The sequence below is a fragment of the Pelecanus crispus genome, chromosome 1 (genome assembly GCF_030463565.1).
Source record: "Pelecanus crispus isolate bPelCri1 chromosome 1, bPelCri1.pri, whole genome shotgun sequence".
Lineage (NCBI taxonomy): Eukaryota > Metazoa > Chordata > Aves > Pelecaniformes > Pelecanidae > Pelecanus > Pelecanus crispus.
The window spans coordinates 201,987,150-202,004,638 of NC_134643.1; the positions used below are offsets into that span (position 1 = coordinate 201,987,150).

Consider the following 17,489-nt stretch of genomic DNA (forward strand, 5'->3'; position numbering starts at 1 on the left):
CTATTTTCACAATGAATTATCTCTATCTCATTGTACCTGTATCCTGTATCCTAACAGATAGACCTTGAAAGAAGGTGTCAGCAACTGACTTTAAAAAGAGTAAAATACATATCTGAGAAGTTTGTTATAAACTTTGATCTATTATTGCTAATGCAAACAGTAGTTGCAACAATCACTAGTGCAAAATATTATATTTTTATAGTTGCACATAGTAAAGTGCTGTTGGTAATCTTATCTGCAGGCAAACCAATGAGTCTTCCTTGCTGACTTGAAACGGAGAGTGAACTTTTCCTTATTACCAGTCCCTAGCAAGGATAAAGAGTTTGTGCATTTGAAATGGAGGCATGTAAAATAATAGTCTGAGAGGAAACTGTTATGAAGGCAAATGAGTAATTATTTATAAATATAAAATCTGTGGGTGTTCTGTGGCTTATCAGCTGCTCAGAAGACTAGCAGGAGAAGATCCAAATCTGAGGCTCAAGTTCCCAGCTTATCTGAGCTACCAGGTACAGCATGTAAAGTGTCTGGCAAGGGGGGCCTCACAGAGCTCTGCAGTCATCTCTGGCTGACTCAGGATCCAACAGGACGAGCTCTGGATGAACACACCGACAGCTGTCCTCACCTGAAAGCTTGTGTTTCCATACCAGCAGTATCAGATTTTAGTTAGGTATTGTCAGCAAAAATCTTTGAAGTACTTGCAAGAACAGGTTTGTATGTCAGAAAAATGGATGCCCTATTCTGACTAGATGTTGGAAAGTAATTATAACCAGTACTGAAATTCATATCCCAGCGGAGGATGCAAAGGACGCTCCTTAGTCAGGATTTTAGTAGACTCTTCAGCGTGGCATTTACTACTTCAACAATAAATGCTTAAAGGATCAGTCATTAAATACAGAAGCATGTCTTAACACTGCCAAAGAGAACTCCAGAATCTGTATACTTTACAGATGTATTACGGATGTAAAGCATTGTATACTTTACAATGACTATTCATTGCCTAGCTACTTCCCTCTGATTCTTATTTTGTTATTAAAAATATCATTATGAGATTCAGTTTATACAATAACATTAACTATATGCAAATATGACAAAAGCCGTAAGTTCAAGATATAGATAAATGTCACATTGTATCTATGTACTATAGGCCATAAGAACTCAAAATAAACACGTAACTCTAGTGAAGCATGAAGTTCTGTGAATAAAATGATAAGCAATTACATAAAAACAATATATTGGCTTTTCCAGTTACCATGCACAATGCAGTTTTTAAAAGGGCCATTTTAAATGCTGATAGTAACAGCTAATGATGTTTTTCATGAATTCACATTAATTTAGATCAACTGATAATTAAGCATCCCAGATATTTTTTTCCCTTGGGAGAACAAGTAAAAATGTGTTCTAATGTGTTTTTCCTTTCAAGTGTATATATTGTTACAGCTCATCCAGATATAAAGTATAACACAAAAATACAGTAACTTACACGTCTAGATCTTCCAACCTTAAAATCTTTATGTCTCTGACAAAAGTTACTACCAAACCATAAGACTTCCTGAAATTTAAAACTCTTTTAAGTCTATTTCTTCACTACCTCTAAAAATAAACACCACTTTGGTGATGCTGAGAAATGTTAGAAAGGACATTTACAGCTAATATTAAGTACACTTCTTATCTAAGTGCTCAAGGTTTTACTATGCAATTATCCTTTGGGAATAAAATGTGAGTTTCAAAACTCACTTTCCCTCTTGCAAAAACCTGGATACCCAAAATGGTTATGAAACTGGCTGTGAATACTGAGCAGTATGCTGGGTAGTACTATAAGAAAAATACGAAATATTATCAAATAGTAATATTGGCATTTAATATAAATACAGTAAGACAATGCTAAAGACACAAAGAGCTTACAGTCTCAACTACATGGCCACAGCAACAAGGGCAGAGCAATGACATTAAAACATAAAGATTATATCAAGTGTAAAAGGTAGTTGAATTTGGCCACTCATTGCGGTCTCTCTACCACTGAAGGTATTTTAGCAAGTTGTCTTTTTTTTTTTTGACAGTTATATGAAAAAGAAATCTCGAAGAGACCAATGTCCTTTTCATTACACCTCAAACTTTTTTCCAGGGGTTGTTTCTCTTCTAGCATAACTACCATGTCCACCCCTCTAACAGGAAAGATATGCAAGGTCTCCTTACAACTGGGATCTCTACAATTCATGGTCTGCATGTGTCAAATGATGTGTCTCTGTCTCTAAAGTCTACTAGATGTCCACCTCATTACACCTCTCTCTGGGAAACTTCCCTCATTAATAATTTTGGATGAGAGTGTAAAATGCTGCTATTTAACACTACTTGAGATGTACTGGTTTGATTCTGTTCCAGTGGGGTACTGCTTAAATCCAAGACTCTTACCACAAAATGACTTGGGTTTTTAATTAAGATTTGATTACAGGCGTGAATATTAATGGGAATTTTGAAAGATGATTATTATTCATAGGGATTTACAGAATTTGTTGTATTCATTTGAAGTTCAGTGATGCCAATATACCCTGAAACAGTGTTCTGAGCGCAGGTTGACAAGTTTTCCAGTCTGGACTTTTCAACTTCTACCATCTAAACATTCATAGGATTCACACATGTTTTGGCTACATCAAGAGCTTCAGTTCAATTCCAAACACTGCAACGTGCAAAGAAGTACAATCAACTTGTCATAAACTGTTTTTCAAAGTATATACTAATTAAGCTAAATGTTCCTGTTTCTTGCTGTTTCTCTGATGACTCATGATAGAGAGAAATAGAGAAAAAGTTCTGAAATTACATCGCAATATTTTATGGGATTTAGTGTTCTTTAGCACTCACGTAATCATGTCTTCAGGTTCTTTGTTAAGCATCTGTATGTTGGTTAGCATCATGCACCGCCCCACTTCCTTGTCAAGATGTCTGAGTATGTTATCCACGGCTTTTCTTACTTGAGAATAATATAACGACATACCTGCAATAATAGGCATTTTTGTATAATTTGGGATGTTTATAGATACATATATTTTGAAAAAGAAAGCTGCTTACTCATGCTGTGCTGCATGAATTAAGAAAAATGTTTTCCTCATGAGATAGCATATTCCACTAGTAATGATATCCTGATTCTGAGATAGAATGTTGCCCTCTCCAAAAAGAATGCTATTGTATGTAAAAATAGCCCAAGTGATATATATATAAGCACATATTTTTCCTGGAGAAAAAATTTAAAAATACCTATTCAAGATAAGTCCCTACATAGTCAAATGAAACTGCACAGTTTGTCAAGTTATATATTTTGTGAATTTTCATGACAGAAGTAAAAGCTCTGATCCAGTAGCAAGTTTTAAAAACTACAGGCAAAAGAAAAAAAAAGAATCTGAATGAGCTCTCCTAAAACTTGTTTGGTATGGAAATTAATGGCATGACATTTTATGTGAAAAACAATATTAGATACAGCTTTACAGCAGGTGATGGACATCAAATACTTTAAAAATAAAACTTGAATTAACTGTTTTTCCATATTCAAAGACTAAAATTTTAATTTTCTTAATAAAATTTTATATATTAACACTGAACAATCTATTTTTAATCATCTGTTCTCTAGTCAATTCTTTTCCTATTTCATAACGACAATGTAACCTTAGAATTTCAAAATTACATCAATTTTCAGATCTGTTATGATCAAAAGTTCAATGGCAGAGTAGGAGGCAAAAGAAAACAGGAATTACCTAGCTTAATCTTACATGTTATACATGGAAACTAGAATATTGTATCATAAAACAGTGAAGAAATTCCGGATAAAATATAAGAATTCAATGATTCTTATTTTGAATTTATTTATTATTCAAAACATTTATTATCAAATGCATGAGGAGGAACGAAAGTGAACTGAATTAGTGACAGCACTGAATACTATGTCTGTTGTACATTTCAACAGCAGTGGGTCTTACGTTGTTTATTTTCTTGATATTACTACAATGACCTAGCAACAGTACAACACAGGTCTTTGCCACTGGTGTAGAAATATGTAGACTTTGTTTCATTCACATAACTTTTGGGACTTAAGGAAGTGGTGAGTAACCAAATTTACTTTTTTGCCAGCAAAAACAGGCATCTTCAGGGCATGACACAGAAGCTCTTCTCCTACAGCCCATGGTTCTCTCTCTACTTTGACTACGAAGGAAGCCCAAGGTAATGGTGCTTTTAACTTTGGCACTTCGGCTTTATTTTACCTTTAAAAGTTTCTGCTATTTTGAAAGTTTCACTTGGTGTGAGATACTGCAATTTAAATGAGGATAGCAAATGAATCTGCTGGCACAATAACGTAAATGTTTACAATAAAGAAATCAACTGAATACTTAACAATAGTAAATTATTCTGCTCAGGTGCTGAAGACTTTTTCACATTCATTCTCATCCAAGTTTCCATATTATCCATTCTCTTACTGACCTATCATTTTAGCTTCCTCCTCTGTAAGAGTTTTGCTCAAATACGTTTTCTTCACTCTGAGAGTGTTTCCAGAGGGAAGGACAGCTCCAGTCACTGGCATTGGAGGTTCACCATCTTTTTGCTGCAAGCTATCAGCAATTACCAAGAAAGCTCTCAGACCAATATTCATTCTCTGTAAAGTTCAGAAGATGAATGAGTATCATAATCAAATAATCATATTCTATTCATATACTTCAATCTCTTTGAAATTTTGAGTATGTACTTGCCAGCATTTTTTCTGTATCTCTGCTACATTGACTAGTCTGATATATTTTACAAAAAATGCCCATGAAATAACCTGTGAATTCGTATCTGCACTATAAGTAGTGCTCTCCCCTCTCAAAACTTTATTTCTAAGTATTTTCATTGGTATGTTGTCTCTTTATCTTCAGGACAAAACACATGGATTTGACCTTCAGTTTATTAATATATCTTAACCAGACCTTCAGTTAAACACAAATGTCCTATGTGGTCATTATGAAAAAAGATCAATAACTGTCTCGAAAGGCCCCAGCATTGACCTTACTGTGTGAAAAGTCTGGAATGGTGCTCAGTGCTGAAACTGGAATGGAAGGAAGGAAGATGAAGCTCAGTGACCCAAATGTCTTCAGGGAATTCACCAGAGGAAAACTTGCAGGCTTTGCATTGCAATGACTGAAAGACCAGAATGTTTCAATTTCCCAGGAACGTATTCTAAAAACTCAGAGGCTGTCCTACTTACAGTCTCCCAGAGGTGCATTTACATAGATCATGGGTATTTTTTAGAATGCTAAAGTCTATGTACATCAAAAAGTAGCCCTATTATTTCATTGTTTTCAGACTTACTTTGTTGTTGAGAAACAGTAAATTTCAGATGTTGATTCATCAAGAAGCTAAGGACTATGTCCATTCCCTATAAGCTTGGCTTCATGCAATGCTAAGACACAATGTCCTTTGCAGGACCTTCCTCAGTCAATACTGCAGGTGACTCTGCCCCAGAATGTGGTGGGGACTGCCTGATCAAGAATTCTGTTTCATTTTTCTTTACTCTGCTGAAGAAAGATGTAAGCTGTGCTCAAAGTAAAGCTTGCCTCTCACTTCTGCTGCTTTTGACAGCAAAAAGTTTAATCTACTTTTCCAAATTTTTTTTGGTACCAAATACAATTTTTGTAAGGTAACTCATTCTATTTTAACATCTTAGCGAATAGATATGACTGTTTAATACTGCAAGGTTAATATGGACATATTTTATGAGATGATCACAAATGCTTTTTATTTTTCATTTTCATTCTTAATTTTAAAAAGAAAGTGTTTTAAAAATTACAAGCAAATACATTATTTTCAAGATAATTTTTCATTATTTTACCCCTATTTTTATTTTTATTTTAAGTTTTTCAAATTTCTGTTTGTTTTCTCTAGGAAAAGCACTAGGAAGCTGACTCATGACACTAATGCTAGCAGAGCTCTCCCGGTCAGAATGGTAAAACTTTATTAGATTTTTTTCTTTTTTGTCATCTTCAATTCTTCTTGCATTATGTACTCTTTTTCAGTAAAACTGTTTTGAAAAGCATTGAAATTGTTACAGAAAATTTATTGTTATATTAAAATAGTTTAAGGCATTGCATATAACAACAGCAGAGTGATAATGAGATACTGTGATCAATAGTTTTATTTATCTATTTCTTGTTGGTTTATACATTTGCACTACATCACATTAGATAATCTTCACCAAGGAAACATGACATAGGTAGGCATAAACAATGTGACATTTCACAGATCAATGTCCACAGATGTATTTCACCAATAAATCAAGTTCAAGATTTGTCCTGAAAACTGGACAAAGGTGAAAGCGTGCTTAGAATGTAACCAGAAAGTAAATGTAGCACAATACAATATATACTAACTCAAAAAATGCAGATGCACATCATACCTCAGGGTTGAGACTGAAAGCTTTTGCTGGTTTTCCAACACAAAGGAAGTCAAAGATAATTTCTTTCATTGCAAAATCTAAACGCTCCTAAAATAGTAAAAATATTGCAAATCATTAAGCTGCTCACCTTCTGCTACTTATTTTCTTTACGGCAACAGAATGTTGCAAACCAGTTTAATCAGGATTTATTTAAATGTACGGAAAATCAGATTTTCAGAAGTATGCAGAACCTGTTATCAGATCTAAGCTTTCAACACTTCTGTATGTTGACAAATTAAAAAATTTGTAGCATTTAAATAGAAAATGATCCATTTTGGAAATAAAGCTCTTAATTATTTCATTTACACTGTGGTAATTATGGTACTAACACAGTATTTTATATAAAAGGAGCTTGTTCACAGATGGCACAGTTCAGGGAAGATTTTAAGCATCTGTTTAATTCATTCCTATTCAGAGACTTTAAGTATGTGCTTAAGTGCTTTGCTCAATGGGAATGTTTTCTGAATTTAAGTAATAAAAGAGATGAAACTTCCAGCACTGAAGGTTAGTTTATTTTAGCAAATCCCTTTTGAACTGATGAAAACTAAATGTGTCAACTACATACCAAACTTGGTTTTCCTCTGACTTACTGCTTTAAAAGCAGTGCAACTCATTGTCCTATATATATTTTTATCATTGCCCAGATAAAAAGGTGCTGACAAAGGGGTGGCAAAAAATTCAGACAATAGAAGTTTACTTATTTGTTAATCTGGTATTGGGAAAACAAGTTATTCATTAATTGGAAAGACATATGCATGGTTCTCCCATACCTGTGCAATAAATTGTATTATCTTCACAAAGATGTTTAGAGGCATATCTCTTGGCACAACACCACGGGATCCTTTTGGGAAAAGTGTTGTGACAATAGTAATAAGTCGACTGTAAAAGAAGCAAAAAAAGCATTAGACATTTCTGGACCTTGCAGACCTTCACTTACTATGAAATATAAGTTGGAAATTCTACTCCATTTAGAAAGACTAGAATGTATTTCTTTTGAAATGAAAATGTAATGGGGTATTTTGTTCTGATCCTTTGCTACAAATTCAGTGTAATTATTTTATTTCATTACCACATTACATGTAACAATAAACCAGTCAATGACATGCCACTACAAAAATATTCCTAACTTTAACAAGGCAAAGAGTGATATTTAGTTCTTCCAAAAGCAGAAGCACTTTTTACAGTAATTTTAATAGGTGGGAGAATAACTGATGGTGCCACAAAAGGGAATATTTTGTTGCATACAGTTGAGCTTTTTATTTCACAACAGTAATAGGTTCAATTCGAAGTTGTTCAGGAGAACTATAAAACTTCTTCAGTGGCGATATCCACTCTACAAGGCCTGACTATCATTACCAATACAGCATCTTACCTTTGGGTAGCTGTGTTGCTTTCACATTTAATTCTGATCATGTAAACCCACAGTAGTCTGTACAGAGATTCCAGTGCAACTCGAGCCATTTTTGGGTCCTTATTCTAGAGCAATACATAATGTAAGAATAAACTTCAGGCACAAATTAGAAAGGAAGTTCTGCACCTAATGGATGCCAAGGTTCAGACTTTTTGTAATGACACTACGAAAAGATACAGCCTCACAGCTGTTAGTACCCCATTCCTATAGCTGCAGGACACTTTACACATCTGACCTAGCTCTCCTGGTACTACTTAAGTTGTCGAAAACCCCAAGTATCAAGTTAGTTAAATTAGATACATGTTACAATTCAAAATCTCTATTTGAAAATCCCCTCAATTTGACTCTGAAAAGAAAACCTCATCTTCAGTTCATTCTGTCAATTCAAAAGCTGTTGCCCTATGGTGGAGACCTGGTATGAAGAACACAGCAGATAAATAAATGTACTGCACATATTCAAAAGTGAAAGGACAAAAATCTGTGGATGCTTAGGCTGGCCTAATTAACATGACATCTGGCATCAGCTGGACTGAACTGGATTATGCCTCTGGATTGCTGTTTATTTTTGGAAACTTTTGAACAAGTACAAGATTGTCTTTGGGTCTCTTTGGTCATATGCAGTTTTCTGTTTCTGTGGCAGTTTTAAGGGCTGAGTAGGGTGCAAGTATATGCAGTCCAGTCAGATGGTCTCCTGCGTATTAGGCCATCTGCTGGGTTAAACTTGGAAAGAGTCCAGTACACTTTGACCTGAGATAAGATTTGCTTGGCCCAACGGTGCAAATCTCCATGCCAAAGAGCTGAATTTTTGTCTGCAGACAAATGTTGCATCACAGATCAAAGACTGTGGTTTGATCAAAGAAACTGCAACCCGTGCCATCAATAATTCTTGAATGTATATTGGTCTAGGTCCTGAAAAATGGAAGGAAGACAACCCGCCGATATGGCGGGATATGGCTCCAACTTCCAACCTGGCATCTGTCACAAGCCTAAGAATAGGAACACTATCCTTCGGTTGCAATTTCCATTTAACTCCTTGACAACACATTTTTTACAATAAAGATTTCTGTGGAACAGAAAATTGAAAATCCTTTTTGTTTATTATAGCAGGATACAATGGTTGTAGCACATGATTAGAGTAAGTAGTAAAAGGAATGAGAGAGTTTATGTGCCCTATTAATCTTTGCAGGATTTTAAAATCATCGCATTTGTAACTATCAATTTGTTTAATAACCTGTTTACTTTCAATCCATTTTTCATCAGGTATCACCATGTCAGTCCTCATAAATTTCAGTCCTAAGAATTTAATTTCTTCAACAGGTGACGGAGTATGTTTATGCAAGTTTATTCTTACCCCAAAGCTTTCAAGAAAACAGCAGACACTGTGGATAACTGAGTTAAGGTAACGAGCTTGTGTGGCAGGGGAGGAATTCATCCCTATAAGCAAAAGTCCAAATATTCCAGTGACAAGATAGTTCAGCTGTGAGGGCAGTTGAGAAGAGATGGAGGAGAAAAGGGCTGAGACCAGTATCGCTGGAGCTTTCCAAAAATAGTAGACCAGTTTTCCATCAGAAACAGCAAGCTACACAGCAGAAGCAGGATTGCGAGGAAGAAGATAAAAAGCCTGATAAACATCCAGAGAAATCATGGGCTTGTACATGGGCAAGATCTGTGCAAGTGCATGGTGGCTGCGTGCCCAGTACTTCGGAAAGCACATACCATGTGTCCCTTTGGAAAACTGAGGAAAGTCCACCACCAGTTGAGCCTCTTTAGTATTTTGAGGATTTTTGTCAACAAGAAAAACCCACCCAGTAATCCTATTAGGACAAGGAGTATTTGGCCTAATATATCTGACATCTTCTTCACTTTCCCAACAGGAGCTATTGGCACTGGATGTGGCTCCTTTACCACTGCTGGCAGTGCCCAACTCACTGTTGGTGCCGAAGAATTTGTCAAAGTCGATGTGGGCCTTTGAAACATGGGACTAGTTGGCAACAAGAGCTCTGCCAGGATTTGCTCTGTTTCTTCACTGATAAGCACTGCTGGCTTTTATTCATTGTTACTGCTCTTCTAGAAGTATCTTTTTCAATGCCTCTGCCTCTTCTTCTGTGATTGACAGAGGAGCAACCAGACTGGCAGGAGTGAGGCCCATTTACTTGAATTCCTCCATTTCTGTTTTGCAATGATATGGCGTTAGGTCTGGCCCATTCAGGCCAAAGGGGTATTGTGTCGGTACCCATGGGTTCATTCCTGAGATGGGCATTGTTTGACCCATTCTTTGTAAAGTAAGTTCTGCACCCTCAGCTCAGATTGTACTGGAGCTTTCTCCTTGTCCCATGTAGTTTGGAGACAGGGAACTGTTGCTCCCACTGAAAAACTTTGCCTCTAAATGAAACACAGCGCTTTGACTCCTGTGCTTATTCTCCTGTATAGAATTCCTGCCTTGAATAGTATTTTGTAAATAAAGTTTAGTTAATGATAAACATTCCATTTCAAAACCAGGATACTTATTAACTTTTACACCACTTTCAACAGGATAGTATGAAATGCCCTTTGGCCAGAATTTGGCTGGGGTCAAGTATTTCCATGTCCTGGCAGGAGTCTCACTTATTAATTCAAGAGAAAAGTTTGTTTCCGTAAGATCAGAGATTTGCCAGTTTATATTAAAATCAGAAATATGATTAGAATATAAACCTTTTAGCTTTCCCAGCGTGTGTTTGACCTTTATGGTTTTGGGAAGGAGACTGTGCTCTGCCAGGCGTGGAAGCTGTGGAGAAACCTGATCCATTATGCGGTTCATGAGAGCCCACACAAGGTCGTGGAGTCCCATATACTGTCCTGGTGTGCACAACTCTCCTTCTAACGGAAGGATTTCTCCTTCTTGTTGATCTAGCTCTTATTCCAGCTGCTTGAGTTGGTTGGGGCTTTGAGGCATCACTCTGACTGGCGACATGTTTGCTTCAATGGTTGGGGCATCTCTTCCTCTGTACTGAGAAGGAGTAGCCAACCACGTTCTTAATTTAGCCACATACTCAGCTACCTTACCTTCTCCCCAAACTAAAGATTGAATGTGCCACCACATTAACCTATGAGCCCTATGAATCGAAATATACCTCAACAAATTATAGGTGGCAAGGTGAATTGCAATTTGATTTTCAGTTGGTAAGCTAGGAGCAACTTTTCTTATGTTTTCTCTAATGGTTTCAAATAATTTGTCAAGATCTCCCTAATTTTCAGAAAAATCTATATTCCCAGCTGACTCCTCAGAGATCTTAAAGCTGTAGCCACCTTTTCTAAAGCTTGTATACCTCATAAAAATCCATAAAATTAGTTGCAATAACAACATGTTTGTTTTCTGAATCTCATTGTAAATAAGATTCTAATACCTCTTTAGCAAAAGTAAGAAATTCAGGTACACATGGAAAGAAATCTTCAGACAGACTATGCACATTCTGAAGAGCTGTTCTAGCAGTAGGATCCATATGAAGAGAGTCAATACAAATTGTTCATTAAGACAGAGACAAAATACAGCAAGAAAGCAACAGCAATAAAGGATGTAATATATACCTTGTCAACCAGCTTGGGGATTCAACTTTTGGAGAACAGAGATTCCCTCCACAGCTTGCCCCTGAGCTGAGAAAGTGGTTGCACATTCTACCTATGCCGTTTGCAGAAGCCTCCTAACCACTGGTTCATCAAGCAGCAGTTTGGAGGCCCTTCATTTGATCTAACCACTTCTTATATTGGCCTTTTCAGGTAGGCACAGGACCATCCTTTCATATGGATCCACTTTAAGTGTGGAATGGGACATGAGCTATTGTGTACACAAAAGAAACATGGAGGAGCACTAATGATAACTAGCACATGTGTATTGAACAGCATGTGCTGGTCAGGAATCACAGCAGATTGCAGTGGACAGTCTTAAACTTCAAATGGTGAAGGAATAAGAACAGACACATGGAGGAAACAGCTTTAAAAAGTTTAGGGTTTTTTAATGCAACTTAACGGAGTGAAACAGGCAATGTAATCAGTGTCCTACAACTAGCTCCATTCTGATAAAGTAATAACAAATGCTTCATTTGAGAATGCCTTTGTGGAAAAAAGCAAGTTAGTATCAGGTCAGTTTTGGTATGTCACTTGAGCTAATAACTTTCATCAACAATCTTGCCTGTTTCACAGCTGTTTGAATCAGGCTTGGTTTGAGTTAGAGAAACAGCAGAAGTTCAAACTAGGCACAAGAATACTTTTTTGTTATGGAAGAAATCTGCACATCTGAAGAATGTGTACTGTTGGGAATAAAATTATGTATGGAATCAGGTAAGAGCAATAATTCAGCACATTTACCTAAAACGGATTTGCAACGGATCAATAGTACATACTGAAGTTTTAATACAATATTAAAACCAGAAGATACTAACCTTGAGATTGGAAAGGCAGTTGTTGAGGAAAATATGCCATCTGTTTAAAAAGAACTGCTTCTGACTGACACAAAGCAGGCATGTTACCAAAGGGTACAAAGCCTAAACAGGAAATGGATGTTAATACTATATTATTTGCATGTCTATACAACATAAAAGTAATTTAATAGAGCTACTGTAAACTTAAAGCTCTAACTCCTCCGTTTTGTGCAACACATGTTAGCCAACATAAACACATTGTTAAGTAGTACAATTTAAAAGGAACCTCTCTCTAAAGCTGTTACAGATATGTTTTATGGATGTACTAAAACCAACCAAATGTCTACTTATAGCAGCATAATAAATCCAAAGATGGGCCACAATTTTACAGATTCACAGGGCTGATTTCTGTCAGTTAACTGAGAAATGACAGCATGGAAATAACTAAACTTTATTATAACAACAACAGGGCCCACAGAGATTGTTGGGACTTGTGAATGCTCAGATGCCTCTTAACTCCTCAAAATCTGCAGTCACAATATTTACTGAGACACATGTCAAACACCCTAAAGAATTGTGTTAAAATACAGGCAATGCCTGAATCTGCTGGTAGTTACATCTTGTGAAGTGAAAAATAAAAAGAAGCAAGGCAGAACATAGAAGTTCAAATACTGGAGCCTGGTATCTTCGTCAACACTTACTTTGACACTCATCTTGTAAACGTTACACTAAAAAAAAGTAAGCTATAATGCACCTATTAATTTTGAAACTGACTTTGCTATTTCAGCAAGACTTTTCTGTTTCAGTCGTCATGTTAATACACCAAATCAGGACTTTAAAGTTTTTGGTCAAAACGAAGGTAACTTTATCTTAACGACCAACAATTCTCAAAATTAACCTTAAAATTCTAACTGCAGTCACAGCTCAAAGTATAAATACACCATAACCCCCAACTTCTGTTCCTGTAATATATAACATAAATTGTCTATAGCTAGGTTAGGCCTCGTTTCTTGAGCAAATGGCAAATGTACATTAATTTTTATTTTTATAATCCTCATGTCCAAAGTACACATAGGAGAGGATAACTGAAGTCTTCTCATGGAATACTTTCTTACCATATTAACATTATGACTATAATGGTTGAGTACTTGACAGGATCACAGGGTAACATCCCAAGAGTGTTACAACCCCTCCTAAAGAAGATACAAATAATCTCCTGGAGTTTCCTAATTCTCTCCATTCACTATCAAGAGAACCTCAACGACTGGGTCAGATGAGACATTTCTAGACAGAAAATGAGGCAAGATGAATGCCCTCATCCTGCCTGTACACTGAGTGCACCAATTCACAAAACACTGATCTTGGAAAGGAAGGTCCTTCTTCAGACTCTAAAGAGTGTGCTTTCTTCCTGGAAGCCTGAAAATGTGCACTGCAGCTATTTCTGCCAACTGTTTGCCTTTCCCCTCCTCCTCCTCCTCGCAATGTTTGCATTTCTAATCACACCCTCACAAGAATCTATTCTGTCACTTTTAACTATGTAGCCTCCAGTGTGGTATGTGTAGACAAGCAATCAAATGCAAAGCCGCAGCTGTGCAATCCTTTCTCAAGCACATAGTATTGACTTTGGCAAGTATGGCCACCAGTTTGGTGAAGTTCCATTTAGTGTAAAAACTGTACAGCAAAGCTCTTGCCCTGCTGCAGTTTCAACAATGTTTTATTAACTCGGCAGAGTGGAATAGAGCCACACAAACACAAGCAGAGTGAAATCAGAAAGCCATCCCGAGTCTCCCACTAATTCAAACCGCATCAGGACCATGCTCCAGGGGATGCTCTGACTCTCCCCTGGGACTGCGTGGGGCCTGGTGTAACAGCGGCAGAGAGCTCAAGCACACTCCTGCAGTCTTCCCAGCAAATTCACTAGAGCTAGTGCCAGCATTTGCCGAGAGCACTGGGAAAAGGGAAGTCTTTTTTACTTTCCCATAGAATGAGGGAGGATGAACGACAACTTTCTTCACTTAAAAGGTCCAAGACTTCAAAACGGATTAGCTAACGCTGCAGACTGCTTAAGGCAGCCAGCGTCAAACTGACTCAGATCTTCATTTAATTCAGATCAACTCATGCTTCCAAAAATACACTGCAGTGCCACTGTTCATCTCACAAGAAAAATAATGAAACAGGCAGCTGCACAGTAGCCAAGTTACGGATTTAAAAGGGCATGAGTTATACATTTTTTTGTTCCTACAATATATTATTTAAGCCCCGTGAAAGAGTTGTTCCCACATGCCTCATTTGTTCTTGCTTGACAAGAAGTGAACTCTATTCTTTCTCCTCTCCTCCTAATGTTTACACATAACAAGTATGAGAAAACCTAACCGTTTAATAATCACAGACCCAGAAGCTGAAAACATCTGTTTGATTCAGACTGATTTTGATCATATTCTGAATAAAATAAATACGGTTATTTTCTGCAAACACAGTATCTTTACCTGCAAATAGAAATGTATTGGTTATAAAGCCTAATGCAGAAAAAAGTTCTGCAACCAATTCTGGGAATTTCCCCAAGAATCTTGCTCAGAGATATTTCTGACAGAGTTTTAGCCTCTGCTGCTTAGAGTTACTAACCAATGAGTGCTTCTTTCGTGAGGAAAGTTCAAGTGTTGTATCATACAGGCTTTCAACAAAGTTCCTCAGACAGGGGACATTCACTTCATTTTTAACAGCCTGAAAGAAAATTTCATGTTAATAAAACACTATTTCACAAGCTGTTTTATCTAATTTAAGAAATTATGCAAACAACCTGAAAAAGAAACTCACAGCAGCTACGGGGACAAGAATTTCAACAAACAGTCCTGCCAGTGCATGCTTGATATCTTTGTCTTTAACTTCAAGGAAATAATGTGCACATTCCTAAAACAAAACAGAACAAAACAAGAAACATAAATTGTGTATCAGCTGGAATAAAGACCTTTGCCGAATGCACTTGAAGCGTCAGTGACTATTTTTATCTTGCAACTCCCACAGAACACATCTGTCTATTAACTTCTAAATCTGCATTTTGCAGCAAGCACAAAGCAGGACATAAGTCAAGATCAAGGATCTGTTACTCTAACCGTGACAATCCACAAACTCTCCACTGATTCCAGCTGTGCCCAGCGGTGTTCTGGGGATGCAAAGGGAGCTGGACTCAGCAGCTGACCTCCTGCTTTCCCTGTGTATACCTTCAGGAGCAGGAGTAATAGCCCACATGGACTGCTTTACACAGTGCTCCTGAAGCCAGGAAAGGAACACACTTCTCTGGTAAGATACTCAAGGGAAGGAACAATCTTACTGTAAATATTTGGGATGAATTTCACTGCTAGGATCCATTGCAGATTAAGGGTCAATACAGAACTGTGCTATGTGAGGGAAGAGACCTGTGGTGCAAACCACCACAATTTCCAGCCTGCAATTGGGGATTGAAAGAGAAAGTTAAAATGTACTTTTGTCCTAAACATGCAGCAAGTTTATCCACACAGCTGTGCTGCTGCGGAAGTGAGAGAGGGGAGATAAGCATCCACCCACTCTTGTGTTTCTGTACAACTTCTCTGAGGATGACAAATCATGTTGCTCCAGTTACTTCTTCCTCTCTGGGTCCAAGACCCAAACAGCCACTGACATTACAAGGATGTTCCCCACTGACCTTTCTTCCTGCACATGCATGCAGAGCAGTTTACACTTTAGACCATGCATAATTTTTCCTGGCTGCAGTCAGGATTCTGCACCACATGGCTTCAAGTCACTCTGGCCATTTCTGCTACACAGCTGAGGCCCCTGTGCAAAGACAGTAACCTTCCTGGGCTGCTTCTGCACTCCGTGGTGGACGACAGGCTTTTCTGGACCTTGCTCCTGACATTCGCTCACCCTTTGAAAGTGTCTCTCTCTACTAGAGCAGAGCTGGTGTGACAGAGCTTGTAGTTGAGGCACTGCATGCAGATACTCAAACTAACAGATGAACTGCCCACAGAATCGAACTGTAAGTGTATTTCACCAAACTGAGCAAAACTGGCTTTCCTACATACACAGTGCATCTTATGATGCATTGTAGTATACGTAAGAATTAATTTGGTGCTGAGATACTGTAGTCATGAGCATCCAGATTTTGAGTCTACTATATGAGAGCTTTACCACTGATTTCAGTACCGGTGAATGCTGTATCCCAGCAGTGCTGTGTCATAAAGCTGTGCACAAAGTCATTCACTCATAGTTGTGTGCACTGAACACACACTACTTTGGTATCTTTCCAGCTCTGGATAACTAACATTAAGTCAACACATACTAAGATGTGTTCACATAATGAAGTGTAAGGTAAGAAGAAAAATGAGCTGTTTCTGTGTTGCTAAATATGTTTTAAATATGTTGTTAAATACGGTTTAAAACACATTTCAAAACTGAAATAGAATGTGATTCCTGTTCAAAACTTAGAGAAATGGCTCCGTGTGTCTGTACGCATGTGTAGTTGTATTCCAATGTCAAATCCTTACTTGTGGGCATCTAACATTGAATTTTTTACTCAATTGACACCATCAATAAGCTGATCTTTACATGGAGGTTTACATAAAACATGTATTTTACTGGATGACTGGCTACAAACCATGTAGCCATGAGGGTCATCCCAAGAAAAAACGGGAATAAAAAGGTTAAGCTAAATAAACCTGCTGATGGAACAGAACCCATTGTATATTACCAACAAGAAATGTGGCCTTTTAAAAATGTTTAAACATAAAGGATTTTATTTCCTTTTACAAAATTATGTAATCTGTTAATTTAAAGCATTCATGATAGTCAAACTATGCTCTGTACTAGTGGCTCTCAAACTGGGTGGGTACAGAACACACCCTACAGGCAGTGGGGTGAAGGTGTGGTGGAAGGAGACAACACATCCAAGGGAAATTCCATCCAGCTTTTGCCTCAATTCTTTGTCTCCTCTGTGTTTTTCTCCATCAGAAGTTCCCCTCCTCTCTGGCAACTATGTCAGCGTGGAAGATTCACTTTGGTGGCAGTGAGCAGCTAGGGAGACATAGCTAGGCAGGTACCCAGAGTAAGCAACAGTTATGGGATGGCAGGGTGGAAGGTCTGGTGTCTACAGGACCAGAACTCTTTTTGTTGGAGGGTGAGATGTAGGGACTAGGGGTTTAAGGCTGATGAAAAGTTGGTATGGAATGATACACTCCAGAGATTGGAGACTGGAGCACTG

At 37.5% G+C, this 17,489-nt stretch overlaps 1 protein-coding gene across 2 annotated transcripts in view; it reads right to left on the minus strand.

The window, feature by feature from the left end:
* Positions 1–17,489, minus strand: part of FRY (FRY microtubule binding protein) — a 173,712-nt gene that overhangs the window by 93,886 nt on the left and 62,337 nt on the right. For both annotated transcript variants that reach the window (XM_075727968.1, XM_075727969.1), the window contains exons 9-16: positions 15,071–15,163; positions 14,879–14,977; positions 12,278–12,379; positions 7,824–7,927; positions 7,222–7,330; positions 6,413–6,499; positions 4,465–4,636; positions 2,857–2,989 (exon numbers count right to left, since the gene is read on the minus strand). In XM_075727968.1, the coding sequence (XP_075584083.1) occupies positions 2,857–2,989; positions 4,465–4,636; positions 6,413–6,499; positions 7,222–7,330; positions 7,824–7,927; positions 12,278–12,379; positions 14,879–14,977; positions 15,071–15,163 (899 nt within the window). The remainder of the gene's footprint in view (positions 1–2,856; positions 2,990–4,464; positions 4,637–6,412; positions 6,500–7,221; positions 7,331–7,823; positions 7,928–12,277; positions 12,380–14,878; positions 14,978–15,070; positions 15,164–17,489) is intronic.